This window comes from Bufo gargarizans, chromosome 4 (assembly GCF_014858855.1).
Source record: "Bufo gargarizans isolate SCDJY-AF-19 chromosome 4, ASM1485885v1, whole genome shotgun sequence".
Taxonomy (NCBI): Eukaryota; Metazoa; Chordata; class Amphibia; order Anura; family Bufonidae; genus Bufo; species Bufo gargarizans.
In genome coordinates this window covers 297,306,114-297,331,540 of record NC_058083.1, presented here as the reverse complement: position 1 = coordinate 297,331,540, position 25,427 = coordinate 297,306,114, and the positions used below count along the sequence as shown (strand labels likewise).

General features: G+C 46.1%; 2 protein-coding genes across 3 annotated transcripts in view; both read left to right on the top strand.

Annotated features, from left to right (window-relative positions):
• Nucleotides 1-470: 470 nt before the first annotated feature.
• Nucleotides 471-17,989, top strand: FAM162B (family with sequence similarity 162 member B). Its single transcript, XM_044292471.1, has 4 exons — nt 471-668; nt 8,917-9,025; nt 12,125-12,233; nt 17,473-17,989. Exons 1-4 carry the CDS (start codon nt 524-526, stop codon nt 17,581-17,583), a joined length of 474 nt encoding a protein of 157 aa, XP_044148406.1. The 5' UTR covers nt 471-523; the 3' UTR covers nt 17,584-17,989.
• A 4,171-nt stretch (nt 17,990-22,160) lies between these two features.
• ZUP1 (zinc finger containing ubiquitin peptidase 1) overlaps nt 22,161-25,427 on the top strand; it is a 78,741-nt gene continuing 75,474 nt past the window's right edge. Inside the window, exon 1 of one of the 2 annotated variants that reach the window (XM_044290685.1) lies at nt 22,161-22,258. The gene's annotated coding sequence lies outside the window, so the exon portion shown is untranslated. Of the gene's footprint in view, nt 22,327-25,427 lie in introns of both variants that reach the window. The other variant, XM_044290684.1, reaches the window with a different exon arrangement.

The window sequence follows — 25,427 nt, the reverse complement described above, 5'->3', positions numbered from 1 at the left end:
GGAGAGTTGGAAGAGAATGTATATCAGCACTTTAAGGAATTCCCTCTTTATTCCACCTTAACCTCACAAGGATGAGACAGGACCAAAGTCAGAAGACTAGTGTTCCATACCAGGAGTAGAACCACAGAAACTAAGTAACAAAACCAAAGGACAGACAAGAGTCTAATTTAGGGTCAAGGTCAGGATCAGGAACAGTCAAAGCACAGAAGCAAATAGGTTTCCAGGACTTAAGGATAGATTGGGGGGTTGACATTTCAAAGAACTGTGTCTTGATATGTAACAAATCCATACATTTTATTTTTAGACATGATGTTAAAAATAAAGTTTAAAGGCCAATAAAATAAAATAAAAAATCTCTTCTGTTCTCAGGATTTAGAAAAACAAAGTCTTGAGAGGAGAGGGTGGGCTATACAGGCATGACGTATTTGAATATATAAAAAAAAAAAAAAAGCTGCCCTTTTTCCATGATGCCATTTAGCTGCAAGCTAAACAAATCAAATCAAACAGTTCATCGAATAGAACCATGTTCACTACTGAGTCAATGAAGAAATGCTTAATACTGACCAAGATGATGAATAAATTTGCTCCTCATATGGCAACCCTGAAACCAGCAAGACACGGTGAGATTGTTCCAGCTCTCTATTCTACAAACTTCAGTCCTCCTCAAGGTAATGCATTAAAAATATTATTAAATTACTAAATTATGGTACATCAGTAGAAAAAATACATTATACTGGAATACATTATAAATCTGATAAATATCTATTATATTCATTATATATAACGTATGTTTTGGTCTAATATTAAGTATCTTGCAACTACTTCACAGTCTAATTATTTTTTTGTTCCATAGAAAGTGATTATTTTGTTGTGCATCTATGGTGACTGTAGCATCTTTTATAACGTGCAGAAAAAAAATTGTGTCTAGCTGCATCCAGCAAAAATGTTGTGCAGCAGTACTATGTAAATCGTATTAGGTGACACATTGCATTTCTATAAGTTTGTACAGCCATTCAGCTTGGCTTTAAGTATACAAGCAATATTAAAATATAATGTTATTTATAACAGAGACATCACATTGATTGCTAGAATGCGTTGCTCAGTAATCACCCTATTTTAGATTCTATGCTTTAGCATTTATAGTCACATGCTACTTCTCCCTAACAAGTCTAAAAAAAACTATACTTTTCAATGCCTGTTGGTACGTACTGAAATTGCACCATGATACGTATGGATGGATCAGAAATAACATTAAAACTACCTAATATTATGTAGTTCCCTCTTGTGTTGCCAAAACAGCTCTGTCAAGTACAAGGACAAGCTCTCACAGAAGTGCCCTAGTATGTTTCTGGCAGATGTTAGCAGTAGATCTTGAAATCTATAAAGTGGGACCTCCGTCGATCAGATTTGTTTTACAGCACATCCCACAGATGCTTGATTAGATTCAGAGCTGGTGATTTCAAGGGGTTTTCTGAAACGTTTGTACTGATGAGCTAGGTCATCAATATCTGATCGGTGGGGGTCCAACACCCAGGACCTCTGTTGATCAGCTGCTTGAGAAGGCACCAGCTCTCATAGTAGCACAGCGGCCTTCTCTCAGCTCAATAAGCATAGCGCCGGACATTGTACAGAGGCTGTTTTGGTATTTCAGCAACAATACTTACATACTAGTGTTGATTGAGCATGCTCGGCCGAACACCATTTTGACTCGAGCATCGCGTTGCTCCGCCAAACACTGCGTGTGCTCGAGCGCAATGCTCGAGTCAGTGTAATTAAATTAAGCCTCTATTTCTGAAAAGTTTCTGCCAGGATTTGAACTCATAACCTTCTACATTATAGGCAAGAACCTTAACCACTCATCTATAAAGCTGAATGATAAACTGTGTCAGAAAGACCTCATAGTAGTTTCTCATGTAGTAAGTATTCCTATACAGCAGAAGTATCATTTTAAATTTAACTGCAGGTAAACATGCAGCTCTATAGCGTAGTGGTTAAGGTTCCTGGCTCTAATGTAGAAGGTTGCGAGTTCAAATCCCGGCAGAAACTTTTCCTAAATAGAGGCTAAATTAAATTTAAATATACTGGGTGCCCCCAAGCACAGAGCAAGGACTCCTAAGTGCGGACTCACACTGGGGGATTCCCTCACTGTAAAGCAATTTTCTGCATAGACCTCGGACCCGGCACCCTCCCCTCTTCAGAGCAGGGGGTGCCTAGTTTAATGCTCGGGTTCTCCCATTTTCTTCCATTGTGCTCAGGTGCTCTGTAGGGCACCCGAACATCCCAAAGTGTTCTACCCGAGCACTTTGGTGCTCGATCAACACTATTAGATACATGTCAAAATAACATGCACAAAAATAATAGGAACTCAATGGCTCCTGGCAGAACATTCCCAGATCACCACGCTGCCTCTGATCTTTGTCTTCTTCACATAACGCTGTCACCACCAGTTCTGTGAGAAGATCTGGCAGACGTATTTCTCTATCTCTTGTATGATGTTCTTTGTTTTGGTTTCACTTTATCATCTCCTTTCCTTCTGCCAGGTGTCACTTATTTCGACTAATCATCTTCCTTTATAATCCCTCCCATACTGCCTCACTTTGCGGTTTATACTACTTCCTGGATGAAGTGTTCACTGCTGGAGGCTGCCTCTGCTGTTTGTTCAGATAAGTCTTTTACTTTATTGTGTTTCCTTGCTGGCTTGATTCTAGGTGACCCTGACTCCATCCGTATTAAGTGCAGGGAGCCGGTGGTCGTGTCCCCTCACTATTATATGGTTTTCAGGTGTCACACAGGATTAGGTAGGCGGGCATGCAATAGTCCACCATACAGACCTTTGCATGTGCATAGCAGTCAGGGAGAGCTCTTAGGGTTTTATTGGACTCACCTTTAAGCTCCTTAGTTTGGGATCAAGCGAGTCGCTTGTTTATTTATATGTTCCAGCTATCTGCTAACTTCATCCGTGACATTATAAACCGCCATAACCGTCTTAAGCATGGATCCGGTTTCAGCCTTGATTGAACGCATGCAAGATCTTTCGCTGGAGGTAGCAGATCTCCGTAAAACTGTGTCTCAGTTTCAGGTGACCGGTTCTGCTGGCGTTCATGGAGTTTGTACCGAGCCTAAGATCTCGCTTCCGGATACGTTCTCCGGGGGTAGTGAGAATTTTGTTGCTCAGGGATAACGCTCAGTCTTGGGCCTTTTCGCTGCCATTGGGCCCTGGCCTCTCCAAATCGGTGGATGAATTTTTTGTAGCCCTGGGGCAGATATAGGATGACCCGGATCGTATTGCACTGGCTGAATCTAAACTGCGTCTTTTATGCCAGGGTAAACAGTCCGCAGAGATATATTGTTCTGAATTTCGGAGATGGGCAGCTGATACTGGTTGGACTGATGCTGCACTACGAAGTCAATTTTACTGTGGTTTTTCGGAAAGATTGAAAGATGCATTCGCTTTTCATGAGAGACCAGCGTTGTTAGAGTCAGCCATGTCTCTAGCTGTTCGTATTGACAGGCGTCTTAGAGAGAGAGAGAGGAGACTACTCTTTCTTGTCATATTCAGCCCAAGGACAGTGGGGCTGTCTCAATCAGTGCGCAGGGGTCTCAGTCTGTCTCAATCCCCTCTGAGGAGGAGGCCATGCAGCTGGGTTTGTTTGCCTCTGATAGTAGAGGATTCAGCTCTCAGAGGAGGGTTTGTTTCTGTTGTGGGGGTATAAATCATTTGGCTAATGTTTGCCCCTCTAGCAGATTCATGGCGTTTTCTGAGGGTAATGAAAACAAAACAAAACAAAAAAACCTATAAAAACTTTCCATTTGCTACTATTGGCAAGGTTGATGCGGAAATTGAAGGTTTGCCGTTTGCTTGTTGTTCCCGTTTTCTCCTACCTGCCAGGGTGGCGCTAGACAGCAAGAACATTGTTTGTGAGATTTTTGTAGATAGTGGAGCAGCTGTCAATCTCATTGATAATTTGCAACAACGCATGGTTTCCAGGTATGCACTTTGGAAAAGGATATACCTGTTTTTGCTATCGATTCCGCTCCACTTTCTCAAAGATCGTTAAAGGGCATAGTTCACAATATCCGTTTGACTGTGGGCGACGCTCATGTTGAGGATAAGTCATGTTTCGTCTTAAGCGGATTACCTACTCCTCTAGTGATGGGGCTACCCTGGCTCACTAAACATAACCCCACCATTGATTGGCAAGCAAGGCAAATAAATGGTTGGAGTGAGTTTTGCAGAGAGAATTGCCTCACGGCGTCTCTTTCAGAGGTTTCTACCAAGACTGTGCCATCTTTTCGCTCTGAATTTTTTGATGTGTTTTCCGAGAGTGGTGTCCAGGAGTTGCCCCCCTCACCGGGAGTACAACTGCCCTATTAATCTCATCCCAGGCGCCAAGCTGCCAAAATCGCGACTATACAATCTGTACCAATCTGAAAGAGTCACTATGCATACCTATATCTCTGAGAGCCTGAGAAAGGGACACTTCCGACCCTCGAAGTCACCTGTTGCTGCTGTTTTTTTTTGTTAAGAAAAAAGATTCTTCTTTAAGACCTTGTCTGGATTTCAGGGAGCTGAACCGTATCACGATTCGTGACCCATATCCGCTTCCTCTGATCCTGGACCTGTTTAACCAGATTGTTGGGGCTAAAGTTTTTTCTAAGTTGGATTTAAGAGGGGCATACAACCTAGTCAGGGTCAAGGAAGGGGACAAATGGAAGACGGCCTTCAATACCCCTGAGGGTTATTTCGAATTTGGTTATGCCCTTTGGTTTGATGAATGCTCAGGCTGTTTTCCAACATTTTGTGAACAGCATTTTTTATCATTTAATGGGGAAATTTGTCAAGACTCATCTGGACCTCCTATGTCAGGTCTTGCTGATTCTGCTGGAGAATAAATTATACGCTAAACTGGAAAAATGTGTGTTTGCAGTTTCGGAGATTCAATTTCTTGGTTTTCTTTCCTCTTCTGGTTTTCGGATGGACCCTGAGAAGGTCCGCGCTGTGCTTGATTGGGAGCTTCCTGAGAATCAGAAGACGCTGATGCGGTTTTTGGGTTTTGCCAATTATTACAGAAAGTTCATTTTTAATTATTCCTCTGTTGTTAAGCCACTCTCTGATATGACTAAAAAGGGGGTGGATTTTTCCTCGTGGTCGGTAGATGCACTTAAAGCCTTTTCTAGTATTAAAGAGAGTTTTGCTTCCGCTCCCATTTTGGTACAACCTGATGTCTCCCTACCTTTTATTGTTGAGGTGGATGCTTCTGAGGTGGATTTGGGTGCGGTCTTATCTCAGGGTCCCTCTCCTGCCAAATGGCGACCGTGTGCCTTTTTCTCAAGGAAACTATCCTCTGCAGAGAGAAATTACGATGTGGGAGATAGTGAGTTGTTGGCCATCAAATTAGCTTTTAAGCAATGGCGCCATCGGTTAGAGGGAGCCAGACAACCTATTACCGTGTTTACCGACCATAAGAATCTGGCCTACTTGGAATCGGCCAAGCGTCTGAACCTGAGACAGGCCAGATGGTCTTCTGTTCTTTTCTAGGTTTAATTTTGTTGTTACGTTCCGGCCTGGGGTTAAAAATGTGAAGGCGCATGCCCTGTCATGTTGTTTTCCGGGAGGGGGGAACTTTGAAGACCCGGGTCCCATTTTGGCTGAAGGGGTGGTCGTCTCTGCTCTTTATCCTGATTTGGAGGCAGAGGTTCAGGCAGCCCAGGCAGAGGCTCCTGATCTTTGTCTGCCTGGGAGGTTGTTTGTGCCTCTCGCTTTACGACACACTTTTTAAGGAGCACCACGATACTGTCCTTGCTGGTTACCCGGGGAGTAGAGCCACAGTGGATCTCATTGCTCAGAGATTCTGGTGGCCTGCTCTTCGTAAGACGGTTAAGGGTTTTGTGGCAGCCTGCGAGACCTGCTCTCGTGCCAAGGTCCCTCATTCACAGCCATCGGGTTCTCTCCTCCCGGTACCCATTCCTTCCCGTCTGGACGCCTCTGTCCATAGACTTCATTACAGACCTGCCATGTTCCTCGGGGAAGACTGTGATTCTGGTGGTAGTGGACCGTTTTAGCAAAATTTCATTCCCTTCCCTGGGTTACCCAATGCTAAGACGTTGGCGCAAGAGTTTGTTGATCACATTGTTAAATTGCATGGCATTCCTTCAGACATCGTTTCTGATAGGGGCACGCAATTTGTTTCCAGATTCTGGAAGGACTTCTGTTCTCGCTTGGGGGTTCGGTTGTCGTTCTCTTCTGCTTTTCACCTGCAGTCGAATGGTCAGACCGAACGCGTCAATCAGAATCTGGAGACATATCTGCGCTGTTTTGTGGCGGAGAATCAGGAGGATTGGTATTCTTTTTTTTCCCTTGCTGAGTTTGCTTTAAATAACCGTCGCCAGGAGTCCTCTGATAAGTCACTATTTTTTGGTGCATATGGGCTTCATCTGCATTTTGGGACATTCTCTGGAGAGGGGTCTTCTGGTTTACCTGATGAGGAGAGATTTTCCTCGTCTTTGTAATTTATTTGGCAAAAGATTCAGGGTAATCTGAAGAGGATGAGTGAGAGATATAAGCGCGTGGCGGATAAGAGACGTGTGCCTGGTCCGGACCTGAATGTTGGTGATCTCGTGTGGTTGTCTACAAAGAATATCAAACTGAAGGTTCCCTCCTGGAAGTTGGCTCCTAAGTTTATTAGGCCTTACAAGATCTTGTCCATCATCAATCCCGTTGCCTTCCGCCTTAATCTTCCTCAGACTTGGAAGATCCATAATGTTTTTCACAAGTCCCTATTAAAACCTTAAGTCCAACCCACTGTACCCTCCTCTTTGCCTCCTCCTCCGATTATTGTTGATGTTAATCTTGAATTTCAGGTCTCTAGGATTGTGGATTCTTGCATTATCCGTGGTTCTCTTCAGTACCTCGTTCATTGGGAGGGTTATGGTCCTGAGGAGAGGATGTAGGTCCCAGTGGCGGACATTAAGGCCACTCGTTTCATCAGGGCTTTCCATAGGTCTCATCCTGAGAAGGTGGGCTCTGAGTGTCCAGAGTCCACCCGTAGAGGGAGGGGTACTGTCACCGCCAGTTCTGTGAGAAGATCTGGCAGACGTTCTTCTCTACTTCTTGTATGATGTTCTTTGTTTTGGTTTCACTTTCTCATCTCCTTTCCTTCTGCCAGGGGAGGAAAATTGGATACTCGTCAGCTTGACTGTAACTCCAACACTTCCCAATTTATTATTTTAAGCTTCTACAGTATGGCAGCCAGAGGTGTTAAATATGACAGGAGGGTGAGCAGAACTGTCCTTTTAACCAGGGCTGGTGCAAGGATTTTTGCCACCCTAGGCAAAAGCTAATTTTGCCGCCCCCTTGATTCCGCCCTTTGACCACGCCCTTTTTCACAGGACAGGAATGTGCCCCCTTCCCCCTAGTGTACAGGGACTGAGCTGGCAATGTAATCCTGGTGAAGCCAGGTGTAGGGCACCATACTGAGCTGCACATAGAAGAACTGACCATGGTCTCCATGGCACATGTGGAGGCACACTATACCCATAAACAGCAGTAGGGGTCCTTTCCTATTCCCCCTGTCACAGGAGCCTGCTGCCTTACTTACCGTGTCTGAGCCAGAGCTCACATGCTAAAAGGCGGGGGCGCCAAACACGAACCCTGACATGAGCGCTCTGGTGCTTTCCCCTGCCATGGTGCCCGCCGCTCACCCCCTGCAACCTGTGGCATCCCCGTCTCTATGGGGTACGGACTGCTGGCTGCACTACGGAAGTATCTCCGACTCCTCACACACAGCAGAGAGAGCAGGCTGCGGGCAGATAGGCATGTATAGTGCGACACAAGAAGAAACAGTGACCTCTACTAGACAAAGCCCATACTGCGCCTAGGAGACAACTTCCCTGTCTCCTAGGCGCAGTATGGCCTTTGTCCAGTAGAGGTCACCGTTTCTTCTCGTGTCGCACTATACATGCCTATCTGCCCGCAGCCCGCTCTCTCTGCTGTGTGTGAGGAGTCAGAGATACTTCCGCAGCCCAGCCAGCAGTCCGTACCCCATAGAGACGGGGTTGCAGGGGGTGAGCGGCGGGCAGGGTCGGCGCCACCCATAAGGAAAGTAGGCCACCGCGGGCGCCCCAGCAAGAGAGCGCTCTACGCGATGGCCTACTTTGCTTATCGGCCCTGCTTTTAACTCAGGTAGAGGTTGTTCATTTGCAGCCCTGTAGCTGGCAGAGGCTCCATTATGCTGGGATAGAATGGAGGCTTCAAAGCAATCAGCCATTTGGTAAATAAAACTTTTCCTCACACATTACAAATCAGACATTATGTACCTTTATACTACGGATACACAGCACATAGGAGAAAGCTGTCCCTGTAATATGTTGCTTCTACATAACAGATTCACTTTTAGGGCTTATGCACATAGGTCTCTTCAGTGTGCTATCAATTTTTAAAACCGATAAAATACAGTCCATAATTTTTTTTTTTTATTGATCCTTGTGCCAGATCCACAATACTCATTGCATGTGTATGGTGGCCAGAAAACAGTAACACTCAGTTTTTCACAGAACAGTTTTATTGTGAACCAAAAAAACTGATTCGGCCTTGTACGTGAGGCCTAATGCTTCCTATATATTACACCCTATAGAGCATTGTGCTGCAGCACTTGACGTCCTACAGGCATGTGGCTCCACAGCACAGAGCCTTCTGGGACTCTGTGTACCATAGGAAAGTCTCTGTGCCACGTGTAGGAGGCCTCACACTAAGAAAAGGGTAGTCTACGGCTCAGGACTGAATGACTGCCACAGTAGTTCAATCTGTATAGACCTACATTAATTACAAAGGGTATGTATTTACAATCCATGGTCAAATGTGTTGTAAAATAAGCAGACATGTCAACCTTACCTCTATTGATGTGTTCTAATTTACAGATGAATTGAAGAGCAATATTCCTCGCTACATGCCAAATAGTTTTGATAAGAAGATACTTAAATGGACTGGAAGATACAAATCAGAAGATGACATTCCATTAACAATAACGTAAGAATCCAGATGTGTTAACTTTGTCTATAAAGGACATTCACTAAGCGTATACTTTGCAGAACTGATTAAAAGATTGTGGAACCCTTTGGAGCCATTTTACTTATTACTGATTTAGATGCACTTTGGGCTAAGGCAGGGCGCTGGATCTCCTTAAAGAGACTAGCCCTGTATGGAGACTTACTGGAAGTACTCCATGGAATGGAGATTTATTGGCAATGCACCATGGGAAAATAATATGCAAAGAGGTACCTCCCAAGGCATTAAAGGCATCACACCCAGCCAGCCAACATCCTACTCCGTACTGACGAGGGGTAAGCACCCCAAATCAGCTGTCTACGGGATGGATACTTGGTATGGTTTTATTCCCTTGTCAAATCCCAAGGCTTGTTAAAAAGTCAGATTTTGACTTATAGGGAGCCAATTCCGCAAGGTGGCACTAGTGAGATGGCTCTTTTCCTTGAGAGATACCTCTTTGCTCATGCCTTAAATATGAAAACTCCAGCTAGTGCCAGTAGGACAATTCCTCCATATTGAGGAATAGTTTTTTTATGCATCTCAGGTTCACCAACAAAAGCAAGTTTACTTTCATTAATACTCCTTATTTCATCTTCTCAATGAACAATTAGCAGTCGTGTCTGCAGTCCAACCTTGCCAAAATCTGCATCTTATCTAAACATGAAAGCTTGTGTTAATCTTCCATTTGGACAAGTTCTCTTTGTTCTAAAGCCAAAGGCAGTAACTCAATTTACAGTAATAGAAATAATCTACTTACAAAATCACAGATACTGCAGTATGACTTTCAGTCAGTGAAAAGACTTGTTAGAAGGCTGGGGTTACATGGCACAGGATCACACCCAGTTGGATACATTTAAATATTCAGTTCATGTCATTTTAAGGTCTCCATTTAAAGGGGTTATCCAATCCCTATAATTCCCCCCAACCTCGCTCCCCGGCACCCACGTCGCTTCTGATGCCACCACGGCTGCCGCTGCATCTCCCCATCATACGGATCAAAACATTCAGCAAGGGGGGGGGGGGCATCCAATAGCAGTCCGCTACGCGAACAAGCCTCCCTAGCATCGCGGGTGACGAGGGTGCCGGGGAGCGAGGTAAGTAAAACCAGTGTGAGGGGCCATGGAATTGTGGGGGGCATTATAGGGGTAAACTAGGACAAACAAATGTTAAACAGAAGCCTCAAATGGATGCCCAACAGTGACATCTGTCACCCATAGAGCCCCACTGTTTAGAAAAAAAATAAAAAATCTAAACTTTTTACTGGATACTAGTAGTCTACCACACTATTCCATACCTTGTTTTTGTGGTATGCTGACATATACTGGTAAGACGGAGGTCAAATGGCCTCTGTCTGACTAGATTGCAGAAAATTAGTGACATTGCCTCAGTTTTATCTGGAGATTTCACCAGTTACAAAGGGTGAATCCACTGAAAAACTCTGCAGCATAAACTGACATTGCATGTTATGTTTGGATTGTTGCAGACATTTTCTGAAGCATTTGGATTTTTAAAAAATCTCAGCCACTCATCCAATCCATTGTGGTAAATCCACAGCATTACTGCTATGTATGGATGTACACTAAAAGGGGTATTCCGCCACTTCATTTAAATGAGGGAAAACAGGGCCCCCATTATAGTGATCCTCAGGGGCCCTAGCAATTGGACTCCTGCCGACCAGACACGTAGCCACTATTTTATGGATTAAAAAGGGACAACCAATTTAAGCCACTGCAAATCTACACCCCAAACCTACATTCTGCATCCAAACTGCATTTTTTGCGGCTCGGGTTAGGACCCATTCACTTCAATGGGGCGGCAAAAGATGAGGACAGCACTCCGTGTGCTGTCCGCATCCGTTGCCCCGTTCCGTTGTTTCGCAAAAAATAAAATAAAATAGAGCATGTCCTATTCTTGTCCATTTTGCCGACAAGGATAGGCATTGTTACAATGGATCCGCAAAAAAAAGGATGTCAGGATTTTCACGCACGGTTGCTAGGAGACGATCGGGATGGGGACCCGATCTTTATTATTTTCCCTTATAACATGGTTATAAGGGAAAATAATAGCATTCTGAATACAGAATGCATAGTACAATAGCGCTGGAGGGGTTAAAAAAAATTATTATTTTTTTCAACTCCCCTTAATCCACTTGCTCGCGCAGCCTGGCTTCTCTTCTGTGCTGTGTACAGGAAAAGGACCTGTGGTGACGTCACTCCGGTCATCACATGGTCCATCACATGATCTTTTACCATGGTGATGGATCATGTGATGACCGGAGTGACATCACCACAGGTCCTTTTCCTGTACTATGCATTCTGTATTCAGAATGCTATTATTTTCCCTTATAACCATGTTATAAGGGAAAATAATAGCAATCTACAGAACACCAATCCCAAGCCCGAACTTCTGTGAAGAAGTTCGGGTTTGGGTACCAAACATGCCGATTTTTCTCACGCGCGTGCAAAACGCATTACAATGTTTTGCTCTCGCGTGGAAAAATCACGCATGTTCCCGCCACGCACCCGCACCTTTTCCCGCAACGCCCGTGTGAAAGGGGCCTAATACCTCATCTGATCACTATAAAGTCAAAAGGAAACCTGTCACATTGAGCATGGTGTCTGAGTTGAAGGAATCAGGTAAGGCCTAGTTCACACTTCAGTGTTTGATCAGTGATTTCCATCAGTGATTTTCAGTCAAAACAAGTTGCGGGTACAAAACACAGAACGAGTGAAGATTTTTCCATTCTACCTTATCAATGGAGGCTCCATTCCTTGTTTTGGTTTAAAAATCACTGATGGAAATCACTTCAAGTGTGGACTAGGCCTAATAGAGAAGGTGAAACTGAACAGACTGATCAACTGCATCCCCATCTTAAGTCATGTATAAAGAAGACACCTTATAATGCTTGTAAAAAATAGCTGTTTTTTATTCGCCCCAAAAAACAACAAAAAATGTGTTTGAATGAAACCTAATTTTTGGGGTAAATAAAGAAATGTGTAGAGTAGAATAAATTCATAAAACAGGTAACAATGTAACTATAAGAAAATGTTCCCTTCATTGTGACATTTTCATTTTACTTAGGATGGAAATGCTGGTCCGAGCTCGGAACAAGGCACGCATTCAAGTATGTTACATTATGATTGCAATCACTGTCGTAGCCTGCTTTGCCGTAATTGCATCCGGTAAGAAGGTAAGCAAGCTGAAAGGCCATTCATTTCTCTAACATATCTTATCTAGATGCACCGCTCAACCTCACCATTGTCAGCCACGGTACAATCCCACAGTAAACAAGTCTACATTATAGGATTTTAAAATCACTAAGCACCATTAGACGTCAGAAAACCGCTCTGGCAGGATTATCTGTCAAATCTGATGATGTCAAGCGCCATCTGCTGGTAAATGAAAATGACCAGCCACAGCACTGCCTGCTGTCAACCCAATCCAGCTTTCTAGTGAGCATTCATCTTAGGCCTCTTTCACACGACCGCAGGGCTTTTTCAGTGTTTTGCCATCCTTTTTTCACGGATCCGTTGTTCCGTTTCTGTTCCGTTTTTCCGTATGGCATATACAGTATACAGTATTTGCATAGAAAAAATTGGACTGGGCATAACATTTTCAATAGATGGTTCCGCAAAAACATAACGGATACAGAAGACATACGAATGCATTTCTGTTTGTGTTCCGTTTTTTTTTTGGCGGACCCATTGACTTGAATGGAGCCACGGAAAGGGATAGGGATTTGTGGGCAATAATAGGACTTGTTCTATCTTTCAACGGAACGGAAAAACAGAAATACGTTAACGAAATGCATACGGAGTACATTTTTAATTTTTTTTGAGGAAACATTTAAATTAATGGTTCCGTATACGGAACGCAAAAAACGGCCCGTAAACGAAAAAAAAAAAAAAAACGGTCGTGTGAAAGAGGCATTGTGTAATTGACCAGATGCTAGAAATGCAAGGTTTCTAGGGACAGGCTGTCAGTATACGAAATGTGTCAACGTATGCGTCATCACTGAACACATTTTTTTTTAATTTCTATATACACATTGTGAATATGTTGCACCACTCATGTTGAAACCAATTTACAGCTAGTCAATAGCCGCATGACTAACCTTTTACAATATATACAGTATTCCTATACATTGTGGCTCTGCTTCATGGAAGGTTAGATTCTCTGAGATCAGACTATTCTAGTCTTGTTTTAAAGACTGAGGGCTGTATTAGACCTGAGGATCAGCATTTCGATTGTCAGGAAGGAAGTATTCCTTCCCAGCAATCGCCCGCTCTTTAGTGGAGAAGACCACTGTATTTACAGGCAGCGATCTCGTCCACAGTATGCAATCGCTAATGAAATCGCTCGTCCCCATACAAAATCTTTATTTGCTGGCAGCAGACGGTGATTAGACGGAACGATCTGTCAACAGCAAACAATGATTTTTTAGCATGTGATTGCCCATGAATGATCGTTTACTAGTTCATCGGGTAACCGGCAGCACTTTTACACAGGCAGATCATCGCTAAGGAGCGCTCCTACAAACGTTTGTTAGTGATGATGTGCCCAACTACCTCCAGGTCTAATACAGCCCCAAGGCCTTGATTTCAGTAGCTACTGTAGATTTCATTCGTTATTTGTGCCAGTTTCTGGCAACATAAAATGCCAGTTGGGTCTGCACCAAAAATCTGCACAAATTGGTGCATCTAGAGATTCTATACTTTTCCTGGCATGCTTCATAACGGGTGGAGCTGAGCGGAAAGGAATGGAGCTTCATGGGAGAGTGACAGGGCCCTAAGATGTGCCAAAATTGTACTACAATTCTGGAGTCAAAATTTGTCTCAAAGTAAGGCCTCATGCACACGACCGTTTTTTTTTACGGTCCGCAAAAACGTGATCCGTGACCGTTTTTTCGTCCGTGGGTCTTCCTTGATTTTTGGAATATCCACGGACATGAAAAAAAAGTAGTTTTGGTGTCCGCCTGGCCGTGCGGAGCCAAACGGATCCGTCCTGAATTACAATGCAAGTCAATAGGAACGGATCCGTTTGACGTTGACACAATATGGTGCAAACGGATCCGTCCCCATTGACTTTCAATGTAAAGTCTGGAGTCTCTTTTATACCATCGGATCAGAGTTTTCTCCAATCCGATGGTATATTTTAACTTGAAGCGTCCCCATCACCATGGGAACGCCTCTATGTTAAAATATACTGTCGGATATGAGTTACATCGTGAAAACTCATATCCGACAGTATATTCTAACACAGAGGCGTTCCCATGGTGATGGGGACGCTTCCAGTTAGAATATACTACAAACTGTGTACATGACTGCCCCCTGCTGCCTGGCAGCACCCGATCTCTTACAGGGGGCCGTGATCAGCACAATTAACCCCTCAGGTGCCGCACCTGAAGGGGTTAATTGTGCGTATCATAGCCCCCTGTAAGAGATCAGGGGCTGCCAGGCAGCAGGGGGCAGACCCCCCCCCCCCAGTTTGAATATCATTGGTGGCCAGTGTGCGGCCGCACAGCAATGTGCCGCACGGACCTGTCACTTACCAGTAGGAGTAGCTCCCGGCCGGACACAGACATCGCAGCAGCCAGCAGGTAAGTATGATGCTTCTACTATTGCTATGTAACCATGGCAACCAGGACTGCAGTAGCGTCCTGGTTGCCATGGTTACCGATCGGAGCCCCAGCGATTAAACTGGGACTCCGATCGGAACTCCGCTGCCACCAATGAGGGGAGGGGGGGGAGAGAATAAGTGGTGTGAACTGGCCCTACTTATCATAGTGCTCTGTGGCTAGCGTAGTCAGCGGGCACTGTGATTAAACACTGTGGCTTGCAATGTGATGAGACACTGTGGTTGCCAGGTGGCATTGAGACTGGCATAGTGAGAGGGAATTATGGCTGCTAATGTGATCAGGCAATCTGGCTAGCAAAGTCAGGGGGCACTGTGGCTGTAAATTTGATGAGGAATCATGGCTGGTATAGTCAGGGGGCATTATGGCTTCTAATGTGTTGAGGCTGTGTGGCTGGCAAATCACGGCGCACTGTGGCAGGAGATGTGATGAGGCACTGAGGCTGGCATAGACTTCTGATCGGAGTCCCAGTTTAATCGCTGGGGCTCCGGCTGGGGGGGGGGGAGGCCGCACACTGCCACCAATGTTATTAATGCAATACAGGGAGGGAGGGGGCCAGGGGAGGCCGCACACTGGCCATTAATGATATTCAAACTGGGGAGGGGGGGGTCTGCCCCGGATCTCATACAGGGGGCTATGAAACACACAATTAACCCCTTCAGGTGCAGCACCTGAGGGGTTAATTGTACGGATCACAGCCCCCTGTAGGAGATCGGGTGCTGCCAGGCAGCAGGGGGCAGTCATGTACACAGTTCGTTGTATATTCTAACTAGAAGCGTCCCCATCACTATGGGAACGCCTCTGTGTTAGAATATACTGTCGAAGTGAAAACTCAGCTCTGAAAAAGCTTTTATGCAGACGGATCTTCGGATCCGTCTGTATGAAAGTAACCTACGGCCACGGATAATGGATGCCAATCTTGTGTGCATCCGTGTTCTTTCACGGACCCATTGACTTGAATGGGTCCGTGAACCGTTGTCCGTCCAAAAAATAGGACAGGTCCTATTTTTTTGACGGACAGGATACACGGATCACGGTCTCGGCTGCAAAACGGTGCATTTTCTGATTTTTCCACGGACCCATTGAAAGTCAATGGGTCCGCGAAAAAAAACGGAAAATGGCACAATGGCCACGGATACACACAACGGTCGTGTGCATGAGGCCTAAGGCTACATGCACACAACCGTATGTGTTTTACGGTCCGCAAAAAAAAAACGGATGACGTCCATACGCCACCCGTTTTTTTTTGCGGATCCATTGTAACAATGCCTAAAACGAACAAGAATAGGACATGTTCTATTTTATGGGCGGGGCTACGGAACAGACATACTGATGCGGACAGCACACGGTGTGCTGTCCGAATTTTTTGCGGACCCATTGAAATGAATGGCTCTGCATCCTACCTGCAAAAAAAACGGAACAGACATGGAAGCAAACAACGTTCGTGTGCATGTAGCCTAAGGCCCCCTGCACACGAACGTGTGCACCCCGTGGTCGTGCTGCGGCCCGCAATGCACGAACACAGTCCGTGGGGCAGCCACAGCGGATTGCAGACCCATTCACTTGAATGGGTCCGCTATCCGGCCGTTCCGCAAAAAGATAGGACATGTTCTATCTTTTTGCGGAACGAAAGTATGGGACAAAACCCCACGAAAGCACTCCGTAGTGGTTCCGTTCCGCAACATTCCGCATCTCCGGATTTGCGGACCCATTCAAGTGAATGGGTCCGCATCCGTGATGCGGAATGCCCATGGAACGGCACCCTTTATTTGCGGATCCGCAAATGTGGTCCACAATACGGCAACGGGAAGCACACGTTTGTGTGCAGGGGGCCTATGTCTGAGAAAAGTTTCTATCCCTGCACCAGATCCAGCCTGAGCCCCTGTGATAAATCTGGTTCAGGTCTATTGCAGACAGCCTGCCTAAGCTTACGCCATCTTTGGGATTAGTAAATCTGGGCCTAAATTTTTCAGAATAAAAAACACCCTAGCAAGTTCTGTGCAGGCTGAGCACACATTAGCGTCATTGTTCCTGTTGTTCTGAAGTTCTGGATTCAGCACATAACTCTCGCAAACAGAGCCTAACAGACGCTATCGGTTCTGTTCAGGAAGTCCGTTTTTAGTGGAGAAAAAAGTCCCTCATGAGGGACTTTTTTTCTATGCTGTTTTCAATAGAATTTGCAACAGAGGCCCCAAACAGAGCCTTAGTTGCAGATGTGAACAAGCCCTTAGGGCTGTTTCACACGAGCGGATGCCGTGCGTGACATCCGCTGCGTGAATGACAGCCAAGACACGATGCGGACAGCAGAAGCACGGAGCATTAACATGACTGATAATGCTCCGTGCCTCTCTGTGATCTCTTTACTACGAAATCACTGTGACAACTTTATCTCACTGTGATTTCGTAGTAAAGAGATCACAGAGAGGCACGGAGCATTATCAATCATGTTAATGCTCCGTGCTTCTGCTGTCCGCATCGTGTCTTGGCTGTCATTCACGCAGCGGATGTTACGCACGGCATCCGCTCGTGTGAAACAGCCCTTAAAAGATTCAAGTCCAGAAGCCAGCAGCATTGCAAATACAGCCATGGGGAAAAAAATGTCTGACGGAACAAAAATAACACCTACTAATAAGCACTAGTCAGTATAATGTAAGTGAAGTCGTCCACAGAAACCAATAAAATGTTTGCTTTCTACATTGTTTAGGAGTAGCAACAACTTCAATTCCCATGTTTGTCATGTCTAAATTCACATGGTAACCCGTGTCCTAATTGCCATTATTTTTCTATTTAACAGGCCGCTGCACGTCATGAGTCACTAACCAGTCTGAACCTAGCAAAGAAAGAGAAGTGGCGTAAAGAATACGAAAATAAACCTGAAATCGCTGCAACGAACCCTGATAAATAGAAGAAATGAATTATCCCACTAACAGCTCGGCCTTTCTGATCGTATTGGGGGTCAATGATTGGAGACACATGTACTTTACAATCTTCACTGGGTATATTACTACACTATGTCACCTAAGAGTATACAGTTGTGCACAATGTAATACTTTTACTCTATTAAAGTATGTATATCATTAGGAGTTCTGTGTGTGACTACATGACCTGATGTAATATATCTTATCAGGGGACGCAGCGTCTTTCTCCTCCTTCAGCAGCCTGTCATTACCTTTCTCTGTAACTATTCACAAAACTCCTCATTCACCAAAGTATGCATCCGCTATAAGGGCTCGTGCACACAAGCGTATTTTTGGTCCATGTCTGTTCCGCTTTTTTGAAGCCCGTCTGCAGAACCATTCACTTCAATGGGGCTGCAAAAAAACTGAAATGACTCTGTGTGCATTCTGTGTCCATATGTCAGTTCCGAAAAATATAAAACATGTCCTATTATTGTCGGCATTACAGAGAAGGACAGGACTGTTCTATTATGGGCCGGCCGTTCTATTCCGCAAAATGCGTAATGCACGCAGCCGGTATCTGTGTTTTGCAAAACAACAATGGTCGTGTGCATGAGCCCCAAAACAGTACACAAAAGATGGGGAGGAGGGGGATGCAGCTGCAGTATCTCTCCTTCAGTATGTGAAACTGCATGCTATAAGAGAGCATCAGTGATCATCAATCTTCTGGGGCGGTTACCAATGATTTGATTCATGATACAGGCAAGCGGGCACATGGTTGATGTCATCGCAGGGTTACCTGTATGGGCGCTCTCCCGATACAGCTACTAGCTGTTTCTTTTATTAGGGTCACCAGCAGGGCCGTCTTTAATATGGATTGGACCCTGGGCAAGAATTTACTTGGGCCCCCTGGATCCCGCCTTTACACACCCTAGCATGAAATCACGCCCTCCACCACAACACACAGTAAATGGGTCCGCATCCGAGCCGCCGATGCGGACCCAAACAACGGCCGTGTGCATAAGGCCTAAGCACATGCAGTCTCAGGAGTGGTCCACACCACACCCCTGCCTTGCAGCCTCACAGGAGTACAGGACCCGTATCTGCACACGTATGTATGGCATAATTGGGATGCACATCACACATGACGTGACACAGGTCTTCACCAGGCTGCAGGCCAGCAGACACATTATTATTGCCACACGTGTCACATGCCACTACTGACTGTACAGCCGTTCAGACAGTTCACAGTTCCACTTCCTTCAGAAAAGCGAGCATGCCGTGCACTCCAGCGACTTACAGATAGAGGCAGTGGCATTGCTATGGCTGGTGTCATCCTTTGCTCAGGGGGGCCCTCATGGTGTGGTGTGGACTGGTCATTTCCACTAAGGAATATAGTTTAACCATTTCTGTGCAAAAGAGAAAATAAGAAGTCGGCTCCAATCAGATATCTGCACATAGACCCAGACTCTTGGTCTATGTTCAGATATCTGATTGGACCTGACTTAGTAACCTCTTATTTTCTCTTTTGCACATAAACGGTTAAACTATATTCCTTAGTAAAAATGACCAGTCCACACCACACCATGGCCAAGGAAGTCATCGCATCGGCGCGGGATCTCGCTGAGGGGGAGAGGCAACAGATAGGCGAGCAGAGGAGGAGGCTGGGCGGGGATAAGAGCCGAAGAGGCAGAGCTGCCTGGGCTCCAACCCGGTGGACTCCGCCCTGGGCACTTGCGAGCCCTCATCAAAGTTCGTTTTTGGCATATTTAAAAGTCCACCAAAGCATATAAAGGTACTGTGTTAATCATCTGTTTTGCGGCTACAGTGGTATGGCAACTGTTAAAAGGGGTAAATCTGCTGACAGACTCCCTTTAAAACCAGCATGTCAGGAGAGGTGAAAGGTCCTCTTTAAGGCAGTGTTGCAAAATAATGGTGGCAACACAAAATATTGACACTTTGAGCACAATTTGGCCATTTTCACTTAGGGGTGTACTCACTTTTGTTGCCAGCAGTTTAGACATTAATGGCTGTGAATTGAGTTATTTTGAGGGCACACCACATTTACCACATTTATATAAGCTGTATACTGACTATCAAAGTATCATATCTTCAGTGTTGTCCCATGAAATGATATAATAAAATATTTACAAAAATGTGAGGTGTGTACTCACTTCTGTGAGATACTGTATGTATAATTAAAGTAATATTTAAAGGGAACCTGTCACCGGGATTTTGTGTATATTGCTGAGGACATGGGTTGCTAGATGGCCGCTAGCACATCCGCAATATCCAGTCCTCATAGCTCTGTGTGCTTTTATTGTGTAAAAAAAACCGATTTGATACATATGCATATTAACCTGAGATGAGTCCTGTCCCTGAGATGAGTCAAGGACAGGACTCATCTCAGGTTAATTTGCATATGTATCAAACCAGTTTTTTTTTTACACAATAAAAGCACACAGAGCTATGAGGACTGGGTATTGCGGATGTGCTAGCGACCATCTAGCAGCCCATGTCCTCAGCTCTATACACAAAATCCCGGTGACAGGTTCCCTTTAAGTATTTTCATTTACTTAATTCCCAGAGAACCCCTTTAAAGCTGCTTTCACACTAGTGTTTGACATCTCCAGCAGGGAGCAGTCTGTCTGAAATGTCTGGATCCTGCATTGATCCAATACCCGCCGGCCCCATTCACTTATAATTGGGACCGGTGGAGATCCAGCCACAACCCGGTAAACATGCCAAGAATTGGCTGGATGAAAACCACTGAGTGAACCGTTCAGAGGCCAGAACAGCCTGCCGGATCTAAAAGCGCTAGTGTGAAACTAGCCTAAGGCCCCATGCACACGGCCGTGTTTCACAGCCGTGTGCGGGCCGTGGAACCGCGGCCTGGATCTCTCCTGAGAGCAGGAGCGCACGGCGTCACTGGTTGCTATGACGCCGTGCGCTCCCTGCTGCCGGCACAGTACAGTAATACACTGGTATAGATCATACCAGTGTATTACTGTATTGCGGCGGCAGCAGGGAGCGCACGGCGTCATAGCAACCAGTGACGCCGTGCGCTCCTGCTCTCAGGAGGGATCCAGGCCGCGGTTCCACGGCCCGCACACGGCCGTGAACAACGGCCGTGTGCATGGGGCCTAAAAGGTATCTGTTAGCAGAATTGTACCTATGAAACTGGCAGATCTGGACAAATATGGGTCCCAGAGGTGGGACCTGCAAATATAGATGTGGACTATGATGTCATCCACTTTCCTTAACAATTAATGCTGATGGCTCATCCCTCTGATGACATATGGCTACGATATGCCATCAATGTCAGATAGATGCGGGTCCCACTGTTCCTATCATCAGAACATGGCTGCCAAAGTGAACAGAGAGCAGTCATACACGTGACCAGCCATCAGTCACTGCTATGGGAATGTGAATGGAGAGGTGGGTGTGCACTCTGCATGGTGAACTCTCCATTCACCACTACGGAAGCCGAGAGCGTCACAGCCAGGGAGAAGGTGAGCTTTTTTTTTCTCTCTGGCAGTGACACTCTCCGCTGCGACAGGAGCGCTCACAGCCAGGGAGAAGGAGACGTCCATTGAGAAACACAAAAGTCTACTCCCTGTACCGATGGTATGAATTTACATACCAGGCGGGAAAAGTGAACGGGGGGCACAGGGGGCAAATGGCGCACCGCATACAGAAAATATGTAATATGCCATAAGTATGTCCCACAGAATCCACTACTTATATTATATAGCTATGTGGGGAAGGGGGGTCCGAACTGATACATGTTTGTGTCACAGGTGCAGTGTTCAGTCCGGGCAATACTGCTCTCACATGGAACGTCTTTCACGGACTGAATACGATCATGTAAAAATGCCCTACATGACAGACTTGTTACAATGGCCATACTCTGCAAAATGTTTACAACCATATGTGAATTTTCGAAGTATTCCTTTAAAATTAGCTCTGTATCCCAGGACAACCGCACGCGGCGTTATATATATGTAACGTCAGGGAGATTTCCTGAGGGATAGTTAAAGTTTGGGTTATCCAAGAATTCCGCTATGGATTCCGCTACCACGGACCATAAGTTACGGTTCGTGGTAGCGGGATCCATAACGGAATTCTTAGATAGCCTCAACCTTGTACGCCGACCTAGAAAACAGAAGTTCGCTCAACGCTAATTATATCCATTAATATCAACTAATGATGTGACATTAGTAACAGTAATATATCTATCTCTATATACAAAGAACAATACAGTTCAATCAAGTGATATGTTTGTATCGTCTGCGGTTATTGCATTTGGCTTTAGAGAATCGGTGAAGACAAGTGAGCTAATGTCCCTTATGCAGACATTACACTGACATAAGCATCGTTCTTTACATACAAGTTTCACAATCTGCAGCTCCACAGCGCAAGGAGTTCCTAGCACTAATCAGCCAACCACATCATGGCCGCCGCATGTTCCGTACGTCGGCTCACACGTTTTACGTCACTTGTGGGCGGTGCTTCCCTCGGCAGTATCACCACAGAGCAAAGAGGGTTCCGTATGCTGGCTCGGGAATTCTACGTCATTTGGGGGCGGGGCTTTCCTCAGCTGTACTGCCGCTGTGCAAACTTGGAGGAAAAAGAAACTGGAAAGTGAAAGGCACTTCATCTACCTGCCAGCGCTGTGGGCACGTAAGGAGGGGAAGGGGCTGTGTGAGCGATAGGAGACCTTATGGAATGCCGGACACAGTGCATGTGAAGTATGTAGTGGGTACCCAGGAGCATGTATAATCTAAAGTCTGGGGGAGCATTAGATGCCTGGACTAGCCTGACATGACAGAGGTTGCTTCATGCCCTCAGGGTACTACTATGGAGCTCTGACTCTGTACAGGCTAACAGGAGGGCGCATTCATTCAGATTTATTAGATGCATGTTCTATATGGTTCAGTTCACACTGGTGTTAGTGTCTGAGCCAGAACACAGATCTGTCATAGACATCATGGATCCTTTAGAAACAAAACGATGTCACCGTTGGGATCAGAACCTTATTTATGGCCAAGAACAGGACACTCCCAGCAGAATTAAAGGGACACCGTCACCTGGATTTCAGTAGTGTTGGGTGAACTCGTGTTTTAAGTTCTGCCTCCAAAGTTCGGGTTATCGAAGAATCCCATTATGGATTACGCTACCACGGACCATAACGGAATTTGGAATCCATGACAGGATTCTTTGATAACCCGAACTTTGAATGCAGAACTTAAAACACGAGTTTGCGCAACACTATTACTGAGCTATTAACATTATATTCTAGTATTACTGCCCTGTGTCTTGTCATTTGTCTATAAAATCGCTTTAATATGCTAATTACCCCAATAAGGAGCCCAAGGGGCTGTCCCTCCGGCCCTTGGAGCCCAGTTGCACCTATTATCTTGGAGCCCAGCACCGCCCCACTGCTAATTTAGTCACTGCTCATCGCCGACGTAATGTGTTTGTTGTGCCCGAAATCTCGCATATTTCCACGTCGAGCGAGGCTGGCGCATGCACACTTTGTTCCGTGAAGCCGATGCCAGGACACCCCGTGGGCGCTGACATGAGTATCCACGGCGCATGCGCGAGATTTCGGGCACAACAAACCAGGTGCCAGTGCAAGTGTCCTATTCCAAATAGAGATGAGCCAATTTCCCGTTTACTGGTAAAAGGTGAATTGTGTTATAGATTCTGTTATCACGGACCATAAAGGAATTCTATAACGGAATGCCTTTAGAGGTATTCCGTTATTCATTTTGTCATAATAGAAGTCTATGGGCTGCAAAACGGATCTGTCCCGTTTCCGTTAGGCCTCATGCACACGACCGTTGTGTGCATCCGTGGCCGTTGTGCCGTTTTCCGTTTTTTTTTCGCGGACCCATTGACTTTCAATGGGTCCGTGGAAAAATCGTAAAATGCACCGTTTTGCAGCCGAGGCCGTGATCCGTGTATCCTGTCCGTCAAAAAAATATGACATGTCCTATTTTTTTGACGGACAACGGTTCACGGACCCATTCAAGTCAATGGGTCCGTGAAAGAACACGGATGCACACAAGATTGGCATCCGTGTCCGTGATCCGTGGCCGTAGGTTGCTTTCATACAGACGGATCCGAAGATCCGTCTGCATAAAAGCTTTTTCTGATCTAAGTTTTCACTTCGTGAAAACTCATTTCCGACAGTATATTCTAACACAGAAGCGTTCCCATGGTGATGGGGACGCTTCTAGTTAGAATACACTGCAAACTTTGTACAAGACTGCCCCCTGCTGCCTGGCAGCACCCGATCTCTTACAGGGGGATATGATAGCACAATTAACCCCTTCAGGTGCGGCACCTAAAGGGGTTAATTGTACTATCATATTCCCCTGTAAGAGATCAGGGCTGCCCGGCAGCAGGGGGCAGACCCCCCCCCCCCCTCCCCAGTTTGAATATCGTTGGTGGCACAGTGTGCGCCCACCATCCCCCCCCCCTTCCTCCCTCTATAGTTAAAAATCGTTGGTGGCACAGTGTGCGCCCACCATCGCCCCCCCTTCCTCCCTCTATAGTTAAAAATCGTTGGTGGCACAGTGTGCGCCCACCATCGCCCCCCCCTTCCTCCCTCTATAGTTAAAAATCGTTGGTGGCACAGTGTGCGCCCACCATCGCCCCCCCCTTCCTCCCTCTATAGTTAAAAATCGTTGGTGGCACAGTGTGCGCCCACCATCGCCCCCCCCTTCCTCCCTCTATAGTTAAAAATCGTTGGTGGCACAGTGTGCGCCCACCATCGGCCCCCCCTCTCTCTATAGTAGTAACAACCATTGGTGGCAGTGTGCGGCCTCCCATTCCCCCCCCCCCCCCCCCCACCACAGTAGAAGATTCATACTTACCTGCTTGCTGCTGCGATGTCTGTGACCGGCCGGGAGCTCCTCCTACTGGTAAGTGACAGTTCTTTAGCAATGCGCCGCACAGACCTTTCACTTACCAGTAGGTGGAGCTCCTGGCCGGTCACAGACATCGCAGCAGCAAGCAGGTAAGTATGAATCTTCTACAATTGTACTATTGCTAAGTAACCATGGCAACCAGGGATGCAGTAGCTTCCTGGTTGCCATGGTTACCGATCGGAGCCCCAGCGATTAAACTGGGACTCCGATCGGAACTCCGCTGCCACCAATGATGGGGGGGGGGGGGGGGGAATGGGAGGCCGCACACTGCCACCAATGGTTGTTACTACTATAGGGAGAGGGGGGCCGATGGTGGGCGCACACTGTGCCACCAACGATTTTTAACTATACAGGGAGGAAGGGGGGGGCGATGGTGGGCGCACACTGTGCCACCAACGATTTTTAACTATAGAGGGAGGAAGGGGGGGGGCGATGGTGGGCGCACACTGTGCCACCAACGATATTCAAACTGGGGAGGGGGGGTCTGCCCCCTGCTGCCTGGCAGCCCTGATCTCTTACAGGGGGATATGATAGTACAATTAACCCCTTCAGGTGCGGCACCTGAGGAGTTAATTGTGCTGATCACGGCCCCCTGTAAGAGATCGGGTGCTGCCAGGCAGCAGGGGGCAGTCATGTACACAGTTTTTCAGTGTATTCTAACCTGAAGCGTCCCCATCACCATGGGAACGCCTCTGTGTTAGAATATACTGTCGGAAATGAGTTTCACGATGTAGCTCATATCCGACAGTATATTCTAACATAGAGGAGTTCCCATGGTGATGGGGACGCTTCAAGTTATGTTCGGGTGTCCGCCTGGCCGTGCGGAGGCAAGCGGATCCGTCCAGACTTATAATGTAAATCAATGGGGACGGATCCGTTTGAAGATGACAAACACTGTGGCTCAATTTTCAAAC

Bases quoted from the DNA above. Each gene is read 5' to 3' on its own strand.
- FAM162B (XM_044292471.1), top strand. From the start codon at position 524: ATGTTCACTACTGAGTCAATGAAGAAATGCTTAATACTGACCAAGATG. The intron at 9,026-12,124 runs GTAAGAATCCAG...CATTTTACTTAG, and splicing joins GACATTCCATTAACAATAAC to GATGGAAATGCTGGTCCGAG. The intron at 12,234-17,472 runs GTAAGCAAGCTG...TCTATTTAACAG, and splicing joins TAATTGCATCCGGTAAGAAG to GCCGCTGCACGTCATGAGTC.